This window comes from Notolepis coatsorum (assembly GCF_963971535.1).
Source record: "Notolepis coatsorum genome assembly, chromosome: 13".
NCBI lineage: Eukaryota > Metazoa > Chordata > Actinopteri > Aulopiformes > Paralepididae > Notolepis > Notolepis coatsorum.
The window spans coordinates 93,061,055-93,084,561 of NC_140177.1; the positions used below are offsets into that span (position 1 = coordinate 93,061,055).

General features: G+C 45.2%; 1 protein-coding gene across 1 annotated transcript in view; it reads right to left on the reverse strand.

The window, feature by feature from the left end:
• Nucleotides 1-23,507, reverse strand: part of cul1a (cullin 1a) — a 70,901-nt gene that overhangs the window by 14,861 nt on the left and 32,533 nt on the right. Inside the window, exons 9-17 of the mRNA XM_084327933.1 lie at nucleotides 18,875-19,037; nucleotides 18,060-18,190; nucleotides 17,334-17,441; nucleotides 15,611-15,717; nucleotides 11,884-11,932; nucleotides 11,500-11,631; nucleotides 9,607-9,724; nucleotides 9,313-9,389; nucleotides 6,846-6,977 (exon numbers count right to left, since the gene is read on the reverse strand). Coding sequence (XP_084184059.1) covers nucleotides 6,846-6,977; nucleotides 9,313-9,389; nucleotides 9,607-9,724; nucleotides 11,500-11,631; nucleotides 11,884-11,932; nucleotides 15,611-15,717; nucleotides 17,334-17,441; nucleotides 18,060-18,190; nucleotides 18,875-19,037 — 1,017 coding nt within the window. The remainder of the gene's footprint in view (nucleotides 1-6,845; nucleotides 6,978-9,312; nucleotides 9,390-9,606; nucleotides 9,725-11,499; nucleotides 11,632-11,883; nucleotides 11,933-15,610; nucleotides 15,718-17,333; nucleotides 17,442-18,059; nucleotides 18,191-18,874; nucleotides 19,038-23,507) is intronic.

Here is a 23,507-nt window from a genome sequence, read left to right on the forward strand (position 1 = left end):
GTGTAAGCTGCAGGCCTTGCTTAAGCTCTATAACATGCAATGTAGCGACCAACAAGACTATAAGTCTAGCCCTCCTATCAAACCCACACTAGCGAAGGTTCACACATCGTATCCCCATCATATGTAGTGAATAAACACAGTTTGTAATAAAATACAGTCCCTCCTAGGAGGGACCTTTTATTTAGACAAAAAAATCATATGTTGGGCCGGGAAGGGAACAGGGGGAACCAATAGAGGGAAAAGTCACTAGCGACGCCTGCCACAAGCCGCTCGGGGTTTGCCACCCCGGGGAGCCCCGGAGGGACGGTAAAGGTCTGGAGGCTGGTCTCGACGATCCCTACCGTCACCTCCGAGCGTGGATGGGCCGGCTGCAGTGGCCGAGGCACCCTCTCTCCTCCTGGCCTTCTTTGCTGAAGGGCTAGCAGTGGCGGTGGTAGCAGTGGCGGTGGTAGCAGCGGCGGCGGATCCTCGACGACGAGCCTTCCGTCTGACCCCACCGGCGACATCGGGCGGGGGGAAATGAGGCTGGAGCACGGACCGCTCCTCCTGCATTTCCCTGCAGGTTGAGGTCATCAGCTGCAACGCCGACCCGAAGAGCCCAACATCGGAGAGGGGTGCCGTCAGAAGTGGTGTCCTCTTCCTCTCCGGCACACGCGCCTGCTCCAGCCAAAGGTGGCGCTGGGCTAGAGTGGCGGCGACAGCATGCAGCTGGATCAGATGCAGGATGGCTCCTGCCGCCTGGGCGAGCTGATCACGTTGCACTTCGGTCAGCTCCGTACCGCCCGTCATTATCCCGGACATGAATCTCGCCAGCTGCGCGATGTTAGACGTGGCAGCCAGGGATTGAGTCGCGGAGATGAATGACTGGTCACTCCAGTAAGCCAACCGCCTCGCTGATTTTCCGTGGGGAACCGGCTTCCGTAAAGGCTCCCACACCACCTCAGGACAAAGGAGAGCTGCCATCGGCCTATCAAGCTGAGGCACCCCCTCCTTCATACCTTCTACCAAACCCACCACCCTCATGACTCGCACGTAGGCGGGAGTGAGGCCCGTGATGTGGGAGACCACCTGTCCCTGACGGACGTAGGCCTCCATCGAGGGGAAAAATGGGCAGACAACGCCCGTCTCTCACAGGATGACATTGCCATAAATGACATATGAGATCATCAGGGACAGGAACAGGCAGTGGCTGCGGCAGTGGCACGCCGTTTGCGACCGCCGCCATGAGCTCGGGGAACAAAGCACGCAGTTCCCCCTGCATACTTTCCCCCACCGAGCTTGCGTCCCTCACATGCGGCAGACTACTGGACATCGCAGAGCCACATTCCGATGTGGCTGATAGCAGGGCATCCCGCCGCTGAGTCGGAGGTTCTAACCCAACATCAGCGTACGAGGGACCCCAAGGAGACCTATCACCCCCCGCCAGTGTAACCTGGACGGGAGGCGGACATGTCTCCACCGGGGCGTCAAACAAGAACCCACCTGCCTCTACCATGTAGTCCTCAGTTTCCATCGGCCACGGAGAAGCAGACACATGCTCATCCGGCTCCAGCAACTCCCCAAAACCAGGCCGTTCGCGTCTACAAGCCACTATCTTACGACGGGAGCGAGCAGACGCAAAAAGCTTGCGTCTCAAATCCTCCGCCACCAGAGGAGCCAACCGCCCAACAGCGGACGACTCTCCGGCGGCAAAGGAACCAGAGCAGGAACCAGGCCATCTCACAGGAGACGGCACTGGTGCACCAGCTCCTTGGAGAGGCAAACTATCCACCGGACACCTACCGGGCGCGGATGCCGTCCACGACAGTGGCGTCAACCCCGCTCCAAGACGTACGGCAGAGGAGGAAATGAAGAACCGCTGGTGAAGGGTAACGTTGCTAGCGCGACCCTCCGAGGTAAACATTAAGACTTAGCTTTTTTCTTTGTAAAATGATGAGAAAGAAAAAAAGCAAGAAAAAATGTAAACACGTAACTCAACTTTCTTCAGCTTAATACCCTTGTCAAGTGATTGGTATACAGGCACTCTCTTGTGGTGAAAGTGAAGAAGGAGGCGAGTGTGGGGCCACACACCTGCTTATGAAGGTAGCGGATAGGGGTGTGGCCAGACGAATGTTGGTATGTAAAGGTACATTGTGAGTTTTTATTCAGTGCATATGCACGAAGTGAGATATGTGCAGAATGACGCTGAGCGGAAGCTAGTACGATATAGAACCCATATTGAGCTGGAATTAAACCACCTATACGAATACAACCTCCTCATTCTTCCTGACATTACTGCATGACTGATTGCTACAATACGTTCATTACCACCGATTGGACAAGTATTGTTATGCACCTGCTGAGAGAGAGTGTTTTTTCACTGAAGACACTAACTGTTCTGTTCTCAACCATCATTTTCTTTGGACAATAAACCACATCAGCAGCCTGGAAATTAAACTCTGTCAACATCCACAACTTCTTTTTGTTACCAGAGTATAAAAACATCTAGTAGGTGCATCGTGGCGCATTGTTCATTTATTAGTTAATGACAAGCGGCCACTATAGCTTCTCCAACTAACGTTATTTATTTAAATTGTTCCCGTTAATAATAATGAACATAAGTAGCATAGTAATAATACGTAGGTTATTGATCAATGAATGTATTGATAAATTAATGGTGTACAAATGATACACCAGTAGAACGTCTGTACTACTTCTACTGTAGAAGTCATGTTATTTCCTCACTGTCCTTGCTGTGTCGCCTGCCGTCGCCTAAAAAAATACGATGGAGGCGTTTTTTAGCCAGGCGACAGAAATAGCTGCGCGACCGTCGCTTCAAAATCTCCTGCCGTGTGGGTTGTCTCATTCATAACAATGGAGGCGATACAATTCTGTGGGTCGGCTCGCAAAAAAATCGCCCGCCGTGTGCGGAGCACTTAACACTTTGAGCGCCGGAGGTTAATTCCCATTTAGTCCCTTGAATGCCACCATCGGCGCCAATGTTAACGTTAATATCGCCTAATCTATGTTTTAAATTATGGCTATGTGTCTAATCTGCCCGTCGCTTATCAAAGAATCATTTTCCAGTCAATGTTGTCAATGCAGATTGGTTTTTTATCGCTTCATTTCCGTTTGATAGCATTTTGAAAAGCACCCGTTTTCAGGTGAAAAACAACACATTCTATGATAATCGCCTTTTACTGGAATATTCCAGAACGTTGATATTTGTCGGCCTATTTATGAATCGTTTTCAAATAAACGCTAGATGATCGATAGTATATGTGCACGCACGTTCGAGCCACGCGCTGATAATAGCTGCTCTCATTTCCTCATGGCTTTTACAGTGAAAACAGCTAGAGCACATATCACAAAAAAGCTTATATCTCTGTGAAAACGAGTCTGATTATCCCAACACTGATAACAGATTCCTTACCCGACATCTGATGGTATCCAAATGGTATATTCCAATTCCTGATCACCATTCGAAAAAATCGATAAGTGTATAGATCCAACGTGTGTACAGTATAACACATGATCCGCGTGGCTCAGAGGCTCCAGGATGCAGCACACACAGGGAACACTCCTGGATGTTTCTGTGCCAGCTCATTAGGGACCTCAGAAACCACAGGAATGGGAGTTACAACTGGAGTAGCCAACACTTTGTCACCAGCCAAATCATTCCCTAGAATGAAGGACACCCCCCTTATGGGAATGTGAGAACATACCCCCACAACAACATTGCCTGATACTAAGGGAGAATTTAGCGTGACCTCATGCAAAGGTGCATCCACAAATCCACCCCCAAAGCCCCGAACAATGACACCGGAATGCAAAGAAGAGTTTTCTGAAAACGGCAAAACCCCCTCCAGAATGAGGGACTGAAAAGCACCGGTATCTCTCCAAATTGTTATAGCCTGTTTGGACTCTAGTACATTAGTCAGGGAAACAAATCCATCCATCATAAATCTTGAGGAACCCTCGAGCTCTTTGTCCACACGTTCGATACTTTCCCCATCACCATCTAACGTTGGCATAGGAGTTCTGCATATGGTTTCTACCAGAGCCACCGTTCTGACATTTTTCTGCTCAAGCACCGGGCACCCAGCAACGATATGACCAGGTTCTTTACAGTAGAAACAGATAATCCCTTCTGGGAATGCACCAGCAGAACCACCCCGCCTAGGAGGTGAAGTTAACTGACCAGCAGACACAGGTTTTGGGAAACGGCCCCCCTGAACAGGACGCCTATCCCTGGACTCAACACGGTAGTCCTCCAAAAACACGGACTTGTGTGTCAACACAAACTCATCAGCGAAGACAGCGGCGTCGCCTATCTTCGATACCCTACGCTCGTTTAGATGAGTGGAAACGGTATCAGGAACACATCTTTTAAATTCCTCTAGGAGAATCAACTGTCTAAGCTGCTCTCTTGACTCTGCTTTCTGAGAAGTGCACCACCTGTCAAACAGGTTCTCCTTCTCTCTTCCAAATTCAACATAAGACTGTCCTTCCGACCTGCGATAGGCTCTAAAACGCTGACGATAGGCCTCGGGGACTAACTCATAAGCCCTCAATATGGAAGCTTTAACCAGCTCATAGTCAGCACTTTGTTCAAGGGACAGAGCAGTATAGGCTTCTTGAGCCTTACCAAGGAGAACACACTGCAGCAGCAGCGTCCAGGCCGTATCAGGCCACTTCAACGTGGTTGCCACCCGTTCAAAAAGGGGAAAATACTTTTCCACATCCTTTTCAACAAACGGAGGCACCATCCTAATATTTTTGCCGACATCAAAACCGAAACGCTACTCTGAATGCAGAGCACCCGCTCGCAAGGCAGCATGCTTATAATCAAGCTCCTTCTGCGCACGCTCGTGCTCTAAGTCCTTCAAGTAACGCTCTTGTTGTAGCTGTCTCTCCTTAAGCTCACGCTCACGCTCCTTCTGCGCACGCTCGTGCTCCAGCAACATTCTCCTCTCCTCTTGCTGTAGCTGTTTCTCCTTAAACTCTAACTCTCTAAGCCTCCACTCACCCTCTGTACCAGATAATAGCGGAGACACGTCAGACAAAGGAGGCTCCTCCACCCTCGCCACAAGCACCTGCTCTCTAATGAGTAACACCCTTAAAGCACTCAAGGCAGTTGGCTTCAAATGTTTCTCACCTGCAGTAAGCTCTACCCTGTAGTGTACAGCAAGTTCTAGAAGTTGCTCCTTGGAAAACCTCTCCAACATGTCATGAGACGGGTGATCAACAAAGTCCTTGATGGAAGCCATCTTTACTGCAGCAGCGCCACACCCTGCCCACCTTAGAGTCACAAAAAAAAACGGCCAACAGCACCCTAGCACACACACAATCTACCTAAAGAACCACCAAAGAGCCACTAAAGAAACACTGAAGAACCATGAAGAACCACGAAGAACCACTAAAGAACCACTGAAGACACACTACAGAACCACTGAAGAACCATAAAGAAAGCTAATGCCAATACTAATAACCATAAAGGGACGCGGTGGAAATGTGTGCTCTACTGAGCGCACCTTTCTAATTTGCAAAAAAATTAAATAAAAAACAACCACCCTGAAATAAATAGACTTGTCATACACGCAGGTGGTCAGGTGCTAACAGGTATGCTAACCAAACACTCAAAACAAACAAAACAAATACAACAAACAAACTCAAACAGGTGCGCCTTCTAACCTGATATGACTACTTACGCTTCTACATCTAAACTACAGTCAAAACCGGCCCACCACATGTCTACTCTAAGAAACACTAAATCAGGCCCTACCACACTACCTGTGTTTTCTGGCCCCCTAATCTACCTACCCTTAAGCTAATGCCCTGTAGACCTAACCATCTTCAACCACACCTGCTACCAGCCAAATATCATATTTGACCATCCACCCGTCCAGTACATGGTATGGTACCAGACAAGTAGATGGTGCTAATCACTTCCCTGACTGCCCCAGGAGTATGTGGTGCACAGGAAGCTAACCAACAACCAGAAAATAATGTCCCTATCTACATGTGGTGCCCACTAAACTATATATTTTAACAGCATAAGTAGTCACATCAAATTACAAACAAATAAGGCATACTCACCTGTTTGATGAAACGGCTCAAGCCCCCACGTTACACGATATGTAACGAACACCACCCAAACCATAGCACCATGACACCCCATGTAACACAAAAAAAAACCACCAAACAAATTTCTAGGGGTAAATATCCCGGACGAGCGCCCAACTGTTACGACCCTGGCTCAAAGGCCCGCAACCTATATGTAAACCAACACCAAAACCCTGTGCTCAAACTCAAAAAGCTACTCTATCAAGGAATTACTGGTGTAAACTAAAGTACAAGAATAGAAGACCGTGATAGCTATCTGTTTAACCCACACTCCTCTAACCACAGACACTGCATGTGTGTTACCAGGGCTGGTTTTAAAGCTGCCAGCAGGTAACCAATCAGCAGCAATTAGCTAATTGGCAGCCCTCACCTGCATGCCCCGTGACACAGGAGTGATCAGGCCTGCATGCACAGTGACACAGGAGTGATCAGGCTCCTGGTACATAACAGCCACCCTAATAAGAACACCACCCTAATAGGCACGCTATGCTAATAGGCATGCCACCCAAATAGGCATCAAGTGACCCTGACCACCGGAGCCATCCCTAGAGCCCCATGCACTGCATGCAGCCTTGTGAGAGAGACATATTGCCCAGTTCTAGAGGTGACCTCAGTATTCTCAATGTCATCAACATGTCAGGGAGAGAGTTCAAGAATAGAATCATCATCTGGTCACCAACCTAGGAGGATCAATTCTAGACTTAGGCATGGTTGCCTAAGTGTGTGTGTTCTGTACTAACCTGCAGTGTGTATCTGTTCTTGAAACAGTTGGTGACCAGCTCTCCTTTAGACAGGTGATAGAGCCATGTCAGCTTCCTACCACTGTGTCTACTGGCATAAAAGGCGGTGAACCGTTGGTAGCTACGCTCCAACTGGAGAGAGGGAGGGAGAGAGAAAGAGAGGGGAACAGAAGGGAGGAGATGGGAGTTGAGGACAGGAATATGTAGAATGGAAGAGATTATGAAATATGTTATTTGGGTTATTATTGCTACACAGATAACAAGATCATCTTAGGAGCCAAGCGTGGACCTTTTCAGTGGGTAAAAAAATAAAAGAATCCTAAGCTTTTTGGACAAGCATCATTTTCCATCGATTTTCAGCCCTGGAAAACCTTTTATTTAAAAAAATGTTTCTCATCTCTAAGGTCTCACATGGATTATTGTATACAAATATTTTACTACAAAAATTGTTAAACTGATATACATATATATATATTAAAAAAAAAAAAAAAAAAAAAAGACAAACTCATGTAGATTAATAATACAAGATCTGAGAGCTTTCACACTTGACATGCTAGTCAATGACATGCATATTCCTCTATAGAAAATCATGTAGCATTTTCTAGTTATGGGGCGTATAACAATATCTATAAATGTAAACATGGACCAAATTATTGGATTCTATTATATGTTGTACTACTGTATTGCACATCGTTGCGGGCAAGACCACCCGCATTTCATTGTATACCGTGACAAATAAAACTCTTGACTTGACTTGATGTTTGCAGTCAAATATATTTACACAAATCTATTTCATATATGCGAGATTTTAAGAGATGAGGAAAAACGTTGTTTGTGTTTTGTTCTAACTCTGGTAAGGGTTTTCTCACATCTTCAGGGACATTGTCACTAGCCTAACTGAGTAACAAGGTAAGTGGTAGTGACGGATGTGACATCATCAGTATTCTCATAGTCATCGAGCTCTCAGTGAGAGTTGAAGAACGGAATGATCATTTGGCCACCACCAACCCTAGAATAATAATAAGAGGATTGGATGCTCTCAGCACTGGGGGACAGCTCTACTTCTTTCAATGAGACTCGTCTCCCAGTGGCAACAGGGGAAATCATTTTCAAACGTTTCTATGACGACACTGGCCCCGTCATTTTATTATTATTCTAGCACCAACCTAGAAGTACTATTACCTTAGTAAGTCACCACCTTGTCATAAAACAACATCCATCAGTGGATTATGATCCATTATTATTTATTTAACCCCCTTCAGGGCTCGAAATTAACATTTTTACTTGGTAGCACTGGTGCTCCCAACTTAAAAAAAGTTGGGAGCACCAGCTAAAATTTAGGAGCACCCAACAAAATGTAAGGAGCACCAACAATATATAATATACTGCTTAACGGTTCGGTACTTTATCGATACTCTTATCGGTTATTTTAGATTATTTATTTATTATTTAAACGGCTTAAGGCTATATCTGTACTTTGTTTGTTTTTTGTGTTGCATATTTGAAATAAACTTCAAATCAAACCCCCTCTTAAAAACAAAAACCTGTGTTTAACCTAGCCATCTATAAAACATCATGCTAAAACTGTGAAACAAATGTCCTACTCCCCTAAAGAAAGAAATACATAGCAAACATGACTCAGTTATGCAATAGTGCTGCTGCTTTTTATTTGGTTAAAATCTTTTAGTTAATAAGACTAAAAGACTACAATGATTTCATGACTGCTTCCTGTCCTCGCATGGCGGCTTCCTGTCCATGCAATACACGGAGCATTAACGTTAAACAGATTGCTGCTAATTAAACACTTCATGGAAACTGAATAACGTTAACGTTATGTCGAGTTCATACGTGTAGTATGAACTCGACATAACATTAACGTTACTCCGTTTCCATGAAGTGTTTAATTAAGTCCGTCGCAGATGGATGGTACACTGGTAGCTAGCTAACTTTAGCCACAGTGATGATGTTATGATGTTATGAGCCATCAGTAGCTAGCCAGCTAGATGACGTTAGACAACGCCCTGTGTATTAAACTAAAGTGAATAGTTTACTGGGCCATTGTTTAATGCTTCAGTGATGTTAAAAGAGGAGCTGCACGCTTGCTATCTTCGGTGCAAATGAGACGGGTCTGTGAGGGGGAGGGGCAACGAGGGCACTGCGTGCAGCGTGTGTGTGCGTCAACAAGAGGAGGGGGGGGGGGGGTCGCACCAGAACAATTTCAGTTCTTTGCAGTCGCACGAATGCTCCCAATTATATTTTGAGGTCGCACAGATACAATTTCGGTCGCAATTTCGAGCCCTGCCCTTATTACAAATGTTCAACGTTGGCGTCTTATTTTAACCCAATCTCACCATTAAAAGTTGGTGAAAAAAACTGGTGAAAAGTTTTTTGTGAATGGATCTGGAGAAGTGGGTGTGTAGGTATGGCATGACAGGCTGAGCCGTCAGTGTGTGTGTGTGTGTCTTACCACAGAGGGGAGGGCGAATGTACACGACTGTTGGAAAGGCCAGGAGCCAGAACTAAGGACTTGGATGCTGAAGTCCACTAGACAAACACACAAACAAAAGTGCTTCTGTTAAGAGTGGAAATTCTGGTTTTTAAATTGGGCTCTGGGCCAAAACCGCTGTCATGGTTCGGCCTTGGACAGAACCTATATGGGTTCACGTAGGGTCCGGCCTTATATTTTGGGGCCCGATCAAAGCTCTGGCGCCTGTATGTCCATAACCACAGTTATTATCCCAGTCACATTAGTGATACTCACAGTCTAAAGGCTCAGAGTTGGTGAGATGCTTCTTGAACTGCTCGTTGAGGTCTTTGCTGACTCCTATATCCTGGAACATGCGCTGTAGTTTGGACGTGTACTCAAAGCCACAGGCTTGCTGTTGAAGTAAAAAAAAAAATTTAAATAAATATATATAGTACGTATATTGGAGTACATTGTAAATACAATGACGTTTCACAAGTAGACTGGGACTAAGACCTGTTCACACTGTAAGCGGAAGCAGATTAATCAATAGTAGTTTGTTTTAGTTAACACTTTGGTTGCCTTGGGTTAAATTAATGATATACCATAGGTTGCCGGCTCTATTTGTCTATGGAGAAGTACCCCTTCTTTGCATGGCTATAACTTTTTAAATTCTATTGCTACATTGCCATTATTAGGGCCCATTCAAAGTCCTATATGTATTGTTCATTGTGTAGAAACGTTAAACTTTTTCATTCACATATTCATAGTAAAGTATGGTCTAATGTATAAGTATGTTTTCATCTCTTTCTGCAGCTTTCTCCAGAACGTGATCTATAGCCCCAAATGCATTATATTGATGATGCAATACAGTTTTATGGCAATCAGCGCGATATAAAAAATTCCAACTAGACGTACTTCTAGAAGTTACTACACGTCATCTGATGTTGACCGGATGGGCTAGGGGGCGTTTATAATTCCGTGGGCAGCGTTATACCAATCATCTAATGTGGGTCAAATGTTGATAATAGCAGTTAGTATCGAAGACTGTAACGTTACACGCTGAAACTCACCCCAGTCTCCGCGCGCCGTTGGGCGATCATCGTCGAGTTGAAATCTTATCATTATGGGATGTAAATTTACCCGGTCCATCTCCAGCTTGTATAATGGTATATACGTCCAAATCATGTTGTTTATCGAGTTATTGGCAATCGATCACTGTGTAGTGTGACGAGCCAGAGTCGCGGGACCTATAGCGAGCGCCGGAAGTACTACGGTCGTCTAGGACAACCTCTATTCAACATCCTGTTTGGCGATTGCGCCGATCGGCCACCAGATGGCGCTCCTGAACCGCCAGAGAGCTCAGTGGGTCCTGCTGGTGGATCTCAGACCAGCGGAGGGGACATTATGAATCCGATCGCAGATTTTTGAAATATTGATATAAGGACGCTGTACAGCGTCCCCCGGCAACTTGAGCATGGCCAGCAATGACGTGAAAAGACGTTTCATGGCAGTCAAAGTGTTAAGGGATCAATAGGATGAGTCATTCAGGTGAGTAAACAGTGAAATGTTTCTAGTTGCCTCCCCATTGGTCAAGATGTGTTGGGTAGATGAGGGAGTCAAGGTTTGGTGCCTCCCCATTGGTCAGAATGTGTTGGGTAGATGATAGTCAAGGTTTGGCGTGTTATGTAAGGGATAATGTATAGCTACGAGGTCATTGTCGCAAAATAATTGACCGACACGGAGTTTAGAATACCGAGGCGCCTCGCCGAGGTGTTTTAAACGTAGTGAAGGTCAATCATTTTGCGACAATGACAGAGTATAGGCTATACATTATCCCGCTTATTACATGGCTAACTTACTAACAATATACCTAATTCATTTAACACCATCGACAAGACGAGATCAAATGCAGACGCAGTTGTTCTGTGGCTCTGTCAGCCCAAATAAAGTGATTATTATTATCGCCGGCAGCCGGCAGGTGTGTCTGATTGCACTGATGCAGTGTGTGTCAGTGGGCTTGATTGCTCCAGCTGCGAAAAGCAATAATCACCGGTGATTATTGCGCGTTGCCCATGGCAGCGGTCAGTTATCGAAAAATAATTCACCGCTGTCAGGGGCTATTGACCAATCACAATCAAGCATTTCGGCGAATGTTAAAACGCCATGTAATAATATAGGATAATGTACCTTGAGCTTGGAGATCATACTGGCCTCTGCGTCGTCACTGGCACTGTTCTGGTGGACCAGCCTCTTGGCTAGCATCTTAGCATAGAACTTCTGGAACACATCTTTGTCTTCTATGTACTTAAACACCACCATCTGAGACGAGGACAGAGTAGAAGACATTTAATGGTTGGTGTCGAGTCAAAGTGAGGACCATGGGGATTGAACCATCAAATTAATAAAACATTTATTGAGTCTACACAGTCCTCATGGTAATATTTCATTTACAGCTAGAAAAAGCTGTGAATCGCTATCTGAATGCAATTACATCATTGTTGTTTCCTTCCACACAGTGGACATTTCAATTGACTCCATAAAGATTCCGAACCCAAACGTATTTCTACTCACCACTTGGTTGAGAGTGTCTTCTAGCTCTGCCTCCTCTGGGTTTTTAGAGCTGTATAAAACACAACAATGTGTTTACACCCTTCAATTCACATTATACTTCACACTTCTGACATGGTCACTTTATTTCTGGAAGCGGAACTACATGACAAAGACAATAGCTAGTGTGGATAATACCCAATAAATAACATCTATAAGCACAAAACTGTTTAGCTAGCTAAGAAATAAAAAAAATTATTTTCCATTCAAAGGCTAATATCTCTTTCTAGACAGTGTCACAAGTTCATAGGAAGTAGAAAGACTAAAATTGGCCAGCTGGCAGTGTCCTTGTTGCTTAGAAACATACAGTAAATATCATGTCAAGAAAATAGGGATGCACCAAATTGTCTCTGGTGAGTCCTAAAAGTATGAGCTGATAATGAGCACTGGTCCCATTAGACTGGTATGGGCCAGGGATGAGCGAGAGTCATCAATTACTTGACGTTTAAACTGAACTCAAGTGGATTTTGAGGGTGCTTGACCAAAAGTGCTTGTTGTGCACTAAAACATAAATCTTGCTCTGAAATGCGTTGAAAGCTTAGTCATCTAAAAGATAAAAAACAGTGGTTCGTGTTTGTGCATTTCCAAATTGTGCCAACAACATGTCGCCCACTTTGCGTAGCGTTCATAGACTAGTATTGATACAGACATGCCGTTCCATGAGCGGAGATACCCGTTGTAGACAGTGGAGGTAATGTAATTATTACAAATGGTAACTGACAGTTTTCAAGTCAAGTCAAGTAATTTATTTATAGAGCACATTTAAAAGCTTGAGAGCCAACCAAAGTGCTGTACAGTACAGTCAAAGCATAAAATCAATGTCCTATAAAATACACAAATACAAAAAGGCACAACAGGACAGTACATTAAAAAAATAGGACAAGCGGATAGGGGAGCACAAAGTACAGTATAGCACACCGGGCACAAGAAGAGATACAAGAGGGAGGGGGCAGGATAAAATTGCATGGGAGTGTGTGGGTTAGGGTGTGGGAGAATCAGGATAATCGAAGGCTAGGGAATAAAAGTGGGTTTTTAAACGGGCCTTAAATGTCTCCAGCGTAGGGGCAGATTGAATCTCCAGGGGAAACTGGTTCCATAGTTTGGGGGCTACGGCCTTGAAGGAGCGATCGCCTCTCTTTTTTAGTCTTGTGCGGGGGGGGGGACCAGCCGAGTCTGGTTGGAGGATCTTAGTGACCGGGGTGCTGCATAGGGGGTGATGAGCTCGGTGATGTATAGGGGTGCTGCACCCGATAGTGCCTTGAAGGTGAGGAGGAGGATTTTGAAATCTATTCTAAGTGGGACTGGGAGCCAGTGTAGGGAGACTAGGACTGGTGTGATGTGCTCTCTCTTTTTGGTGCCGGTAAGGAACCTAGCTGCAGAGTGCTGGACCATTTTGAGGCGGGACATGGCTGCCTGACTGATGCCGGTGTAGAGGGCATTGCAGTAGTCAAGGCGTGATGTGATGAATGCATTGACTACTGTTTCCAGGTCGACGGGTGAAAGGATTGTTTTTATTTTACTGATGTTGCAGAGTTGGAACAAGCATGACTTGACTACGGCATTTACCTGCCGGTCGAATTTGAGCTCTGGGTCAAAGATTACACCCAGGCTCTTGACGTGGGGTTTGAGGTGGGTGGAGAGTTGTCCTAGGCTGTTGGAGAGTGTTTTGGTGGAAGAGGGGGGGCCAAACAAAATGATCCGTTTTATTTTCATTTAGCTGTAGGAAGTTGAGGGCCATCCAGCTTTTTATGTCCCCAAGACAGTTTTTAAGAGAGTCTAGGTTAGCTGTGTCAGAGGGGTTGAGGGGAAGTTAGATTGGGAGTCATCGGCATAAAAGTGATATGAAATGTTGTGTTTCTGGATGATTTCGGCCAGGGGTGTCAGTTTTGACTGACAATACACATTAAGCATCGGGTATATTGATGTGCAATGTTATGTCTAATAGATTTCCATTTACAATTACTACAAGTAATTCATACAAATACTCAATCTGGGAAAACATTACTCGTGCTCATCCCTAGTATCGGCCCAATATCAGATATGGGGGCGGCGGCAGGGGGTATAGAGATAGACAGAGAGAAAGTGATAGTTAGCAGAGTACATGTAGATTTCAGCCTGGTCACGTTGTTCTTGACTTGTACAGTAGAAAGCAACAGTGGTGGTGACGTCATCAGTATTCTTATTATCATCCAGATCTCAGTGAGAGAGTTCAAGAATAGAATCATCATCTGGTCACCTGTGCGCCTTATTCACCTCATCATCATATTGGTTGAGTTCGATACAGACGGGGTGTATTTGACTGGTATCGGCCAGATATCAGACACCCGTATTGGTGCATACAAGACAACTGTACTAAGTAGGGGTGGGAATCGCCGGAGACCCCACGATGGCCACGATACGATACTTGCATCACGATACGATTTAATATCGCCAAGTATCGATATTAAATTATTCATAAAAAAATTGATCAAATTTTATTTATTAACTTTTTTAGTGATGCATGATATACCGGCCGCCGATATAATATGTCCGATATCAAGATAGGGCAGATATATATATATATTTTTTTACATGTTTTGGCCTTAAATAGTTTCAAAATATCAGTCATTTCTGAAAATAAGTTACAAAAGTTTATTAAAAAAAAGAAAAAATTGGAAAAGAGCTCTTTATTTGATCATCATAAAAAAGTGTTTTCTATACAGAGATATCGACATTGGCCAGAACAGCAATATTAATATCGGTTATCGGTATCGGCCACAATTTTCTCATCGGTGCATCACTACCTTTTTTCAACTGCAAAGTAAAACTGTCAACATGTTTTATCTAATAAAATAAAGTTCAGTCTGTTCATCTCACTTCAATCATTTTTTGTTTTATCCACTTTTTCTCCCATTTTCTATATTTTTCTCCCATCCCAATTTCGTATCATCCAATTCAACCCTCCCCTGTCACGGACGATGTTTCTTGCCTCCCACAAGCCGGCTGCAATGTGGACTAAGTCATACATAGCACAAGTCCCCTCCGGTAACAGCAGTCGCATTTTTTCACCAGCGCAGCTCGATCTCTCAGTGGCGAGGAGTAACGTGTGGGAGGCTCACGCTGCCCCCGACCCTTCCTGATTCTACTGCGCAGGCGCACCAACCGACCTGTAGGAGTCGCTGTCCACAACGCCCGATCCCCACCCATCAGTTTCCCACCCCCTAATACGGCCAATGTGTATTAGTACGGACGACCAGCTAAACTGAAAGCAAATGTGGAGCGCTGGGCTCGAACTGACGAGCCCAGCGTCTCCCGCATTTCGTGGCGAGTGCCTTGCCCAATACGCCACATAGCCGCCCCCTCACTTCAATCATTTTTATTGCAGAACATGGTATTTTCTCAAGCAGACGGATGTAAACACTGTAATCTGTGTTGCATGTACTGAACTGTTTGTATTACAGTCATATTCCAACTTAACTGAATGTGTGTGTGTGTGTGTGGACTACTGTACTATTACAGGTATTGAAATGAACAATGCAACTTCCTTATACAATATATTTTTGTAAATGTTTTGAATAATTAAATATAGATACTTGGCGTCCCTGTATCGATACAGTATCGCCACGCAAAGTATCGCGATACTACTACATATCGATTTCCCCCCCCACCCCTAGTACTAATGTACTAAAGGTGGGAGGAGCCCCCCTCTCACCTCTTCTTGAGCAGCGAGTCACAGTATCTGGCCAGCAGCTCTGGTGATTTACTAGACGACTGCACCATCTTGGTCACAGCGTTGTTGTTGATGAAACGACCGCAGGCCTGTGGAGGAGACAGTGAAAGTCAAAGCTCTGCTCTAGTGGAAATCATTTGGGGAGAAGCGGGAACATTATTAGAAACTAGGGCTTACCTGCAATTTTTTTTTGGAATTCGAAGCTTTGGGGGCCAAGATTAGATTTTAATTATAATTCTTTTATATAAAAAAAAAAAAAAAAAAATTTGGGACTTGTACAGCACTTTGTTCAACTTTGTCAGTGCTGTAAAGTTTAAACCTTTTTAAATCTTAGACAAACAAAACACTTTGCTTTCATGAAATATTGTAAGCCGTCATTTGAGGCTTTATAAAAGCAGCACAATGAACACAAATCTGTCAGTGCCGAGTCCGACCTCATCTTAAATCACAAACAGCATTGCTTGTTGTAGTTAACAAAGAGAGGCAGAGTTGATTTAGCAAAAAAAAAATATATATATATAATAATATTTCATATATATATATATTTTTTTTTATATACCGGTAATCGATTTTAATTTTCATATTCGAATCCCATGTCCATCGAATGAAGCTTTGAAGTATTTAAGACAGCCCTATTAGAGACATATCCTTATAACCAATCAATCAATCAGATTTATTTATATAGCACATTTCACATGACACGTGTCAACCAAAGTGCTGTACAGAGGGTAGGTACACATAGATACATAATGACAAGAATCACACTCCGTTTTATGGGAGGGCACACAGGCAAACACATAGGAAAACAGGGCATGAGTCAGTGAACGGGAAAGGCTAGTAGGTAGAAGTGGGTTTTGAGCCTCGATTTGAAGGCATCTATCGAGGGGGCGAGCCTAATGGAGGTGGCATTATCCTTATTAGAAATCAATGGGAACTAGGGGCGGCTAGGTGGTGTAGTGGGCAAGGCACTCGCCACCAGTGTGGAGACGCTAGGATTCGCATGTTCGAATCCAGCTCTCCACATTGTTTTCAGTTTAGCTGGTCGTCCGCAGTAATACACATTGGCCGTATTACGGGGAGGGAAAACTGAAGGGTGGGGATCGAACGTTGTGAACAAGCGACTCCTACAAGTTGGTTGGTGCGCCTGCGCAGTAGAATTAGGAAGTGTCGGGGGCAGCGTGAGCCTCCCACGCGTTACTCCTCGACACTGAGAGATCGAGCTGCGCAGGTGAAAAGATGCGACTGCTGTTACCTCAAGTACCGGAGGGGACTTGTGCTATGTATGACTTAGTCCACATTGCAGCCGGCTTGTGGGAGGCAAGAAACAGCGTTCGTGACAGGGGAGGGTTGAATTGGATGATACGAAATTGGGATGGGAGAAAATATAGAAAAAATGGGAGAAAAAGTGGATAAAAAAAAAAAGAAATCAATGGGAACTGTGTGGCGCAGAAATACTGAAGGAGAAAATAAAAGTCCCATTCATTCCCTGCAGTAACAGTGGTGACAGCATCAGTATTCTCATCGTCATCAAGATCTCAGGGAGAGAGTTCAAGAATAGGAATCATCATCTGGTCACTCCATCCATAGAATCTGAACTATAGTCAAAGATCGATGGCACAGGTCAAGGTAAAAGTATTTATATATATATATATATATATATATATATATATATATATATATATAAAAATGTAGCAGAGTAGCCTACCTTGTCCAGAGCTGCTACAAACCCGGCGTCGTTGTTGAAGGCTGACATGACTAAGGCATTGTACTTCTTATGGACGTCTAGGATGGTCTGGACATACATCTTAGGGTCCTGATGGGAGACAAATCGGCATAATAGTTGAGTCAACACGGTTCTCTAGTTGAGTCGACCGTTAAATTCCATGCTTGCTTATTCCACGTAGTTGTATGCGGTTGCATCTATAAGACCCTCATTCCAAACCATTTGAAATCACCTTTAAAATAAATAGGGAAGACAAATCAACTTAACGTGAATTAACAGTAAATATTAAACAGACTAAAAAATTGTTTGTTGTTGGATAGGAAGGAGCTCAGGGTGACATCATCAGCATTCTCATTGTCATCAACATCTCAGGGAGAGAGTTCAAGAATGGAATCATCATCTGGTCACCCTTTACAACAGCATTTGATCTCCCTGGCCACAACCCCGGTTTTCGCCAAAGAGGCCTGGGGAAATTCTTGTTAAAGGAACACACCAACATTATATAGGAACCAGCTAAAGTAATCTGGCTCAACCAAACAATCGATTGGTCGCCAAACAGAAGCCTTCCCTGGTTATTCATCACAGTGTCTCCAAAACCATTTTCAGAACTATTCCAGAACCTGGATAACACAAACGTTAAAATTCCATGCATTTTCCAGGTTTTCCAAACTATGTATAGAGCAAACATCCTCTAACGTTATATCTTACATTAAGAGCAGCGTCTCCACATTTCTCTATGGCGGCAAGGCCCTGGTTATAGATGTGTGTCTCTAGCAACTTCTTCAGCTCTCCCAGACCGTCCGTGATCCGAGACACAAGGTTGTACATACGGCCCAGGTCTGGGGGGTGGCAGGGGGGAAAGAGAGAGAGCGAGAGAGAGAGATAGAAGGAAGTGGGGGGGGGGGGGGGGGGGGGGGGGTGGCAGGGGGTATAGAGATAGACAGAGAGAAAGTGATAGTTAGCAGAGTACATGTAGATTTCAGCCTAGTCACTTTGTTCTCGACTTGTACAGTACAAAGCAACAGTGGAGGTGACATCATCATCAGTATTCTCATTATCATCCAGATCTCAGTGAGAGAGTTCAAGAATAGAATCATCATCTGGTCACCTGTTCGCCTTATTCAGTTCATCACCATATTGGTTGAGTTTGATACAATGAGGGGTACAGATAAGGAAGTGCAAGTGTCAAATCACGAAAAGTTGTTCAATGCTTGGGGCGTGATTGGTTCCGACAAATGATTTTTAGGTTTCAGGTACAGGAACTCTTGGCTGTTCCCTGGTCTAGGTTCAAACTAAAAAGCACGTGCTGTAGGAATGTCCCTCCTCCCTTCCTCCTGATGCATTAGATCAGCGGGATACATTGACATTTTCAAATAGCACCTTAAAACCTACAGTCCTACCTACCTACCTGGAACTCCACTTCCAGATGTTTCCCCGTTTTATTCCATCTTTCGTACACCCCTTTCCTTCCTTGCCACTCCATACCTCCTTCCCTCCCTGTGCTCTTCGACCTTCCTTCCTACCTTCGTTCTTGTCTGCGTCCAGGAGGTTCTGGAACTCTGTGTGGAAGATCTCCAGGTGTTTCTCTATGAGGACCTGCTCACACTTCCTGGCCAGCTCGTCCTGGGTGGACTCGTGGAGGTACACCTGGACACGACGCTGCTCTTCTAGCAGACGGGCCTCCGCCTGGGGGGGAGGGGAGGGAAGACGGGGAAACAAGAGGCAGAGAGGCAGGAGTGAACAATCTGGTAGCCCACGTGTGTCAAACAAGCACAAATAAGGTGAAATGAGTCTTCTCTGCCTTTAGCGTGCTGGCCCTTAACACATTGACTGCCGTTCACGTAGAGCTACGTTTCTGCCGCCCGACGGTTGAGTGCCGGAAACGTAGATCTACGTTTCTGTCACGTTATTTCTTTTATTATCTATTGCCATTCATAATTCAGTGGGGCACCTTGTGCATACTGTTCCGAGTGTGTCTGAGCTGGCAGACGGTATTATACCGCCCTCTAACTAGGGGTGGACGGTATAAACGGTATACGGTATAAACTGTATTAATTTGCTCTACGGTATGGATTTTTACTATACCGTGTAACTGTGCAATACTCCAATTCAGCCATTGGCAATTCAGCCATTGGGTGGGGGGGGGCGCTGTTGAGCGGGCCTGTGACCAGACCTGAAAGCGCCCCTGGCTCTGCGGCTCTGCAGCTACATATGCTTCTAGCAAAATCCAGCATCCAGCCCCGCTGTTTGCAATGGGAGCAGCACGGAGTCTCGACTCGGGACTTATTTTATTTGGAATATAATGACTTTATACGCAAAAGTAGCCTAGTTTTAAGTAAAAATATTATAAATCTACATGCCTTGAGGATGTCATTCTTTATATAGCCTGCCTATCAGGCAAAAATAATTATTCTAACGGAAACACTGATACTGATATATACCATTACCATCTATGCTTCAAATTATACCGTGATATAAATTTTAGACCATACCGTCCACCCCTACCTCTAACGCCTTCGGCCAGTAATGCACCCCGTTAGAAACGGGTTGGTTTCTTTTCTCTACCGAGCTGCGGCATTGGGGGTGGGTCCTAAACAATCCGGCAAAACACACGCTTGTAGGGATGCTTTGGACTACTGACCCCGCCGGCCCGTTGAAGAGCAATGTCCAACAACGTCGGAGGCACGATCGCTGTGGATAACTGGAATGGCGATGAGATTATTGGATTATTTTTTTTCATTACTTCAGAGACCAGGTAAGGACACCATATATGAAAGCTTGCATTGATCTGATATTTATTTCTACTGCGATTGAAGCTATCTGTGTTATAGCTGTCTGGCTGTTTTCCGTTGGGTTGCAGGAGGGGGGGGGGGTGCACCGGTCTAAATCACATTGCATGCGTGCACGACAAAGGATAATTGTGATGTTGATTTCAGGAAGATCCGATAATCAGGCGAAAAATGACAATGTTTATTGAATAACACAAAAACCCTGTTTGTGTCTTTTCCCTGGAATTGCTCAGAAGCGGCCGGACTATGTTCATATTAAAAACGGTATAAAACGGAAATGTACAGATGAAAGAATAATCAGTTTTTTGCACGTTGACCAGAACCAGCTCAATGAGACTCGACGGCGTTATTGGACCCATAGCTATACTATAAAATATAGGTTTAGGTCTACAAAGTACAACTACGTTTACTTCCCGGAAGGGGCGTGGCACTCAATGTGTTAACACAATGGGGACGAACAACGGATATCTCCGTGTTTCGATTCCACCCGTTGTGGACAGAAGCACGGATATATCCGTGGCAAGTTGTTATTGCTTTTATTCCATTTTAATAACCTATTCAAAGTCGCCGAGCGGCACTGCAGATTTACCCTACTCTTTGAATTCGAGAAGGTGCAATACTGGCCAGATCCTCTTAGGGGCGCTATCGCGATAATGCAGTGTGCCCTGTGGCTGAACGGTGGACTATTTTTTTTTACTTTCAATTGAGTTTTATGTTAGCTCGATTCTGGATCTGCAGCCTGTAGCTTGGATTACGTTTTGCATGGCAGATTTCACTATGCAATAAGGGGATTTATCATCAGCCAATGGACATATCGATCTACCAGATGGCAATCGATAATGGGGAAATGCTCGGGGGGATCCCACCGGCCCACGGTAAGATCTTTTTCACGTAAAGTACATCCCGATCGGGCCTTGTTTTGATAGCCATCCATCGGCCTATGTGGCTAGTTAGACGAACACGGTTATTGGTAAACAATAAGAAACGACGTCCCCCGCCACCCCCCCCTTTCATGCATACATGCTTGAGGATCGTGCCGATCATATGCAGTTTGAGTTTTAACTAGCATCTGTAAAACGGAAATGCCATTGGATATAACGTTAGCAGCTATTAGCCCTATATCTAGCCTTCCAGAAAATATACTAGACCAAATCCCGCATAACGCTTATATTCACGGCGCTATAAAATGAGAACGTATTGATGACTTTTTTTTCTTTAAACCATTTTGAAGGGACGGTTTATGGACTCAATTGACAATGAGAATGGACAGATAGCAATACTATAAAGTAGGCTTGGGCGGTATGACGGTATACCACGGTATTTAGAAATACCGACTGTATTGAAAATCAATACCGTCAAAATCACAGTTGGGTTTCAGTTTCTATTACACTGAAACGGAGTTGACAGGGACGGCATTGGTTGTAGTGCACACACAGCACGCGCCAGCAGAGGAGGCAGTCCGTCTTTCCCGCACAGAGCTGAGCTGAGCAAGATGGCGGCAGCATGTCAAACAAGAGCTAAACTGCACACACCGTCGCATTTGGACAATTAAAGGACTCTGTTCGGATTTAAGCAAAACCCTCGCCACGAGTCGACTCGCCAGTGACTTCATCCAGCACAACGAGAGACAGAGGCACTTCTTTGGGAATGTAATATAAAACGGGGTGAGTGAGTGTTGAAATTTTTTAATCCTAATGCAACTGGCTCACGTCGATACATGGATGGTGCCGGGCGGCTAACTAGCTACCGTTAGCTCACGTTGATACCTGGATGGTGCCGGGCGGCTAACTAGCTACCGTTAGCTCACGTTGATACCTGGATGGTGCCGGGCGGCTAACTAGCTACCGTTAGCTCACGTTGATACCTGGATGCATAGCTGTCAACATTGGCAGGAAACGTGTTTCAATATAAGCGAGCGTTACGTATGGTGATAACGAGTATATTGAGTTTTATTTGTCACGGCATACAGGTATACAGTGAAATGCGGGGGGTCTTGCCCGCAACGATGTGCATAATACAATAGTAATAATATATAATAAGAATCCAACCAAGAGCGACATTGTGCAATAAACAAGTAAACAAAGTAGGGCATATCGGTATCTGTACATGAGTCATTTACAGAGCATGGTAGGACATGCTAGGTCCTGTGGTAGTGCAGTACACTAGCTACGGATGAGGCACTGGGTCTTTATGTACACTGCTATATTATACAATCTCAAGCTCTACTATACTATTCTTAAAGTGACCTTTCCTTCTGTAAAGTGTCCATAAGTGTGAGCATGTGCAGCATGAGTGTGTGTGTGCTCATGTTAAAGTGGCTGCTAGTGTGTGAGCGTGTACAGTGTGTGTTGTGTGTGTGCTCATATGTGCTTGTGCGTGGAGAGTTCAGTGTTCAAGGCTCTGATGGCCTGGGGGAAGAAGCTGAGCCGAAGTCTCTCTGTTCTCGTTACTGGTGTTCGCAGGCGTTTGCCTGACCGCAGCAGCATGAACAGGCTGTGTTGTTGGGGTGGTGAGGGTCTTTCATTATCCTGCAGGCTCTGGATTTGCACCTCTTGTTGTATAGGACTTGCATGGTTGGTAGTGCAATACCCGTGGTACGCTCGGCTGAGCGCACCACTCTCTGTAGGGCCTTCTTGTCCTGTGCCGTGCTGTTGCCATACCAGGCAGTGATGTTTCCAGTCAAGATGCTCTCTACAGCTCCGGAGTAGAAGGACTGGAGTATCTTCCCAGATACTCTGAACTTCCTTAACTGTCTCAGGTGGTAGAGGCGCTGCTTCGCCTTTTTTACGACTGAGTCTATGTGTGTTGTCCATGTCAGGTACTCTGAGATGTGGACCCCCAGGTACTTGAAGCTGCTCACCCTGTCCACGGTAGCCCCGTTTATCCTCAGTGGTGTGTGTGTCTCCTGCTGTCTCCTCCTAAAATCCACGATCAGCTCCTTGGTTTTACCAATGTTCAGGAGCAGGCTGTTGTCCTGGCACCAGCGTTCCAGTACCGCAACCTCCTCCCGGTAGGCCTTCTCGTCGTTGTCCGAGATCAGCCCCACCACCACTGTGTCGTCCGCAAACTTCACTATGGAGTTGGAGTTGAACTTGGCCACACAGTCATGTGTGTATACTATAGTGAGTACAGCAGGGGGCTCAGAACACAGCCCTGGGGGGACCCGATGCTCAGGGTGATGGTGTTTGAGGTCTGACCCCCCACCCTGACCGCCTGGGGCCTTTCGCTCAGAAAGTCCAGTATCCAGGCGCTCAGAGCGGAGCTCAGACCCAGCTCGATCAGCTTGTCCACCAGTCTGGTGGGGACTATGGTGTTGAACGCTGAGCTGTAGTCAATGAACAACAGTCTCACATAGGCGGTCAAGGTG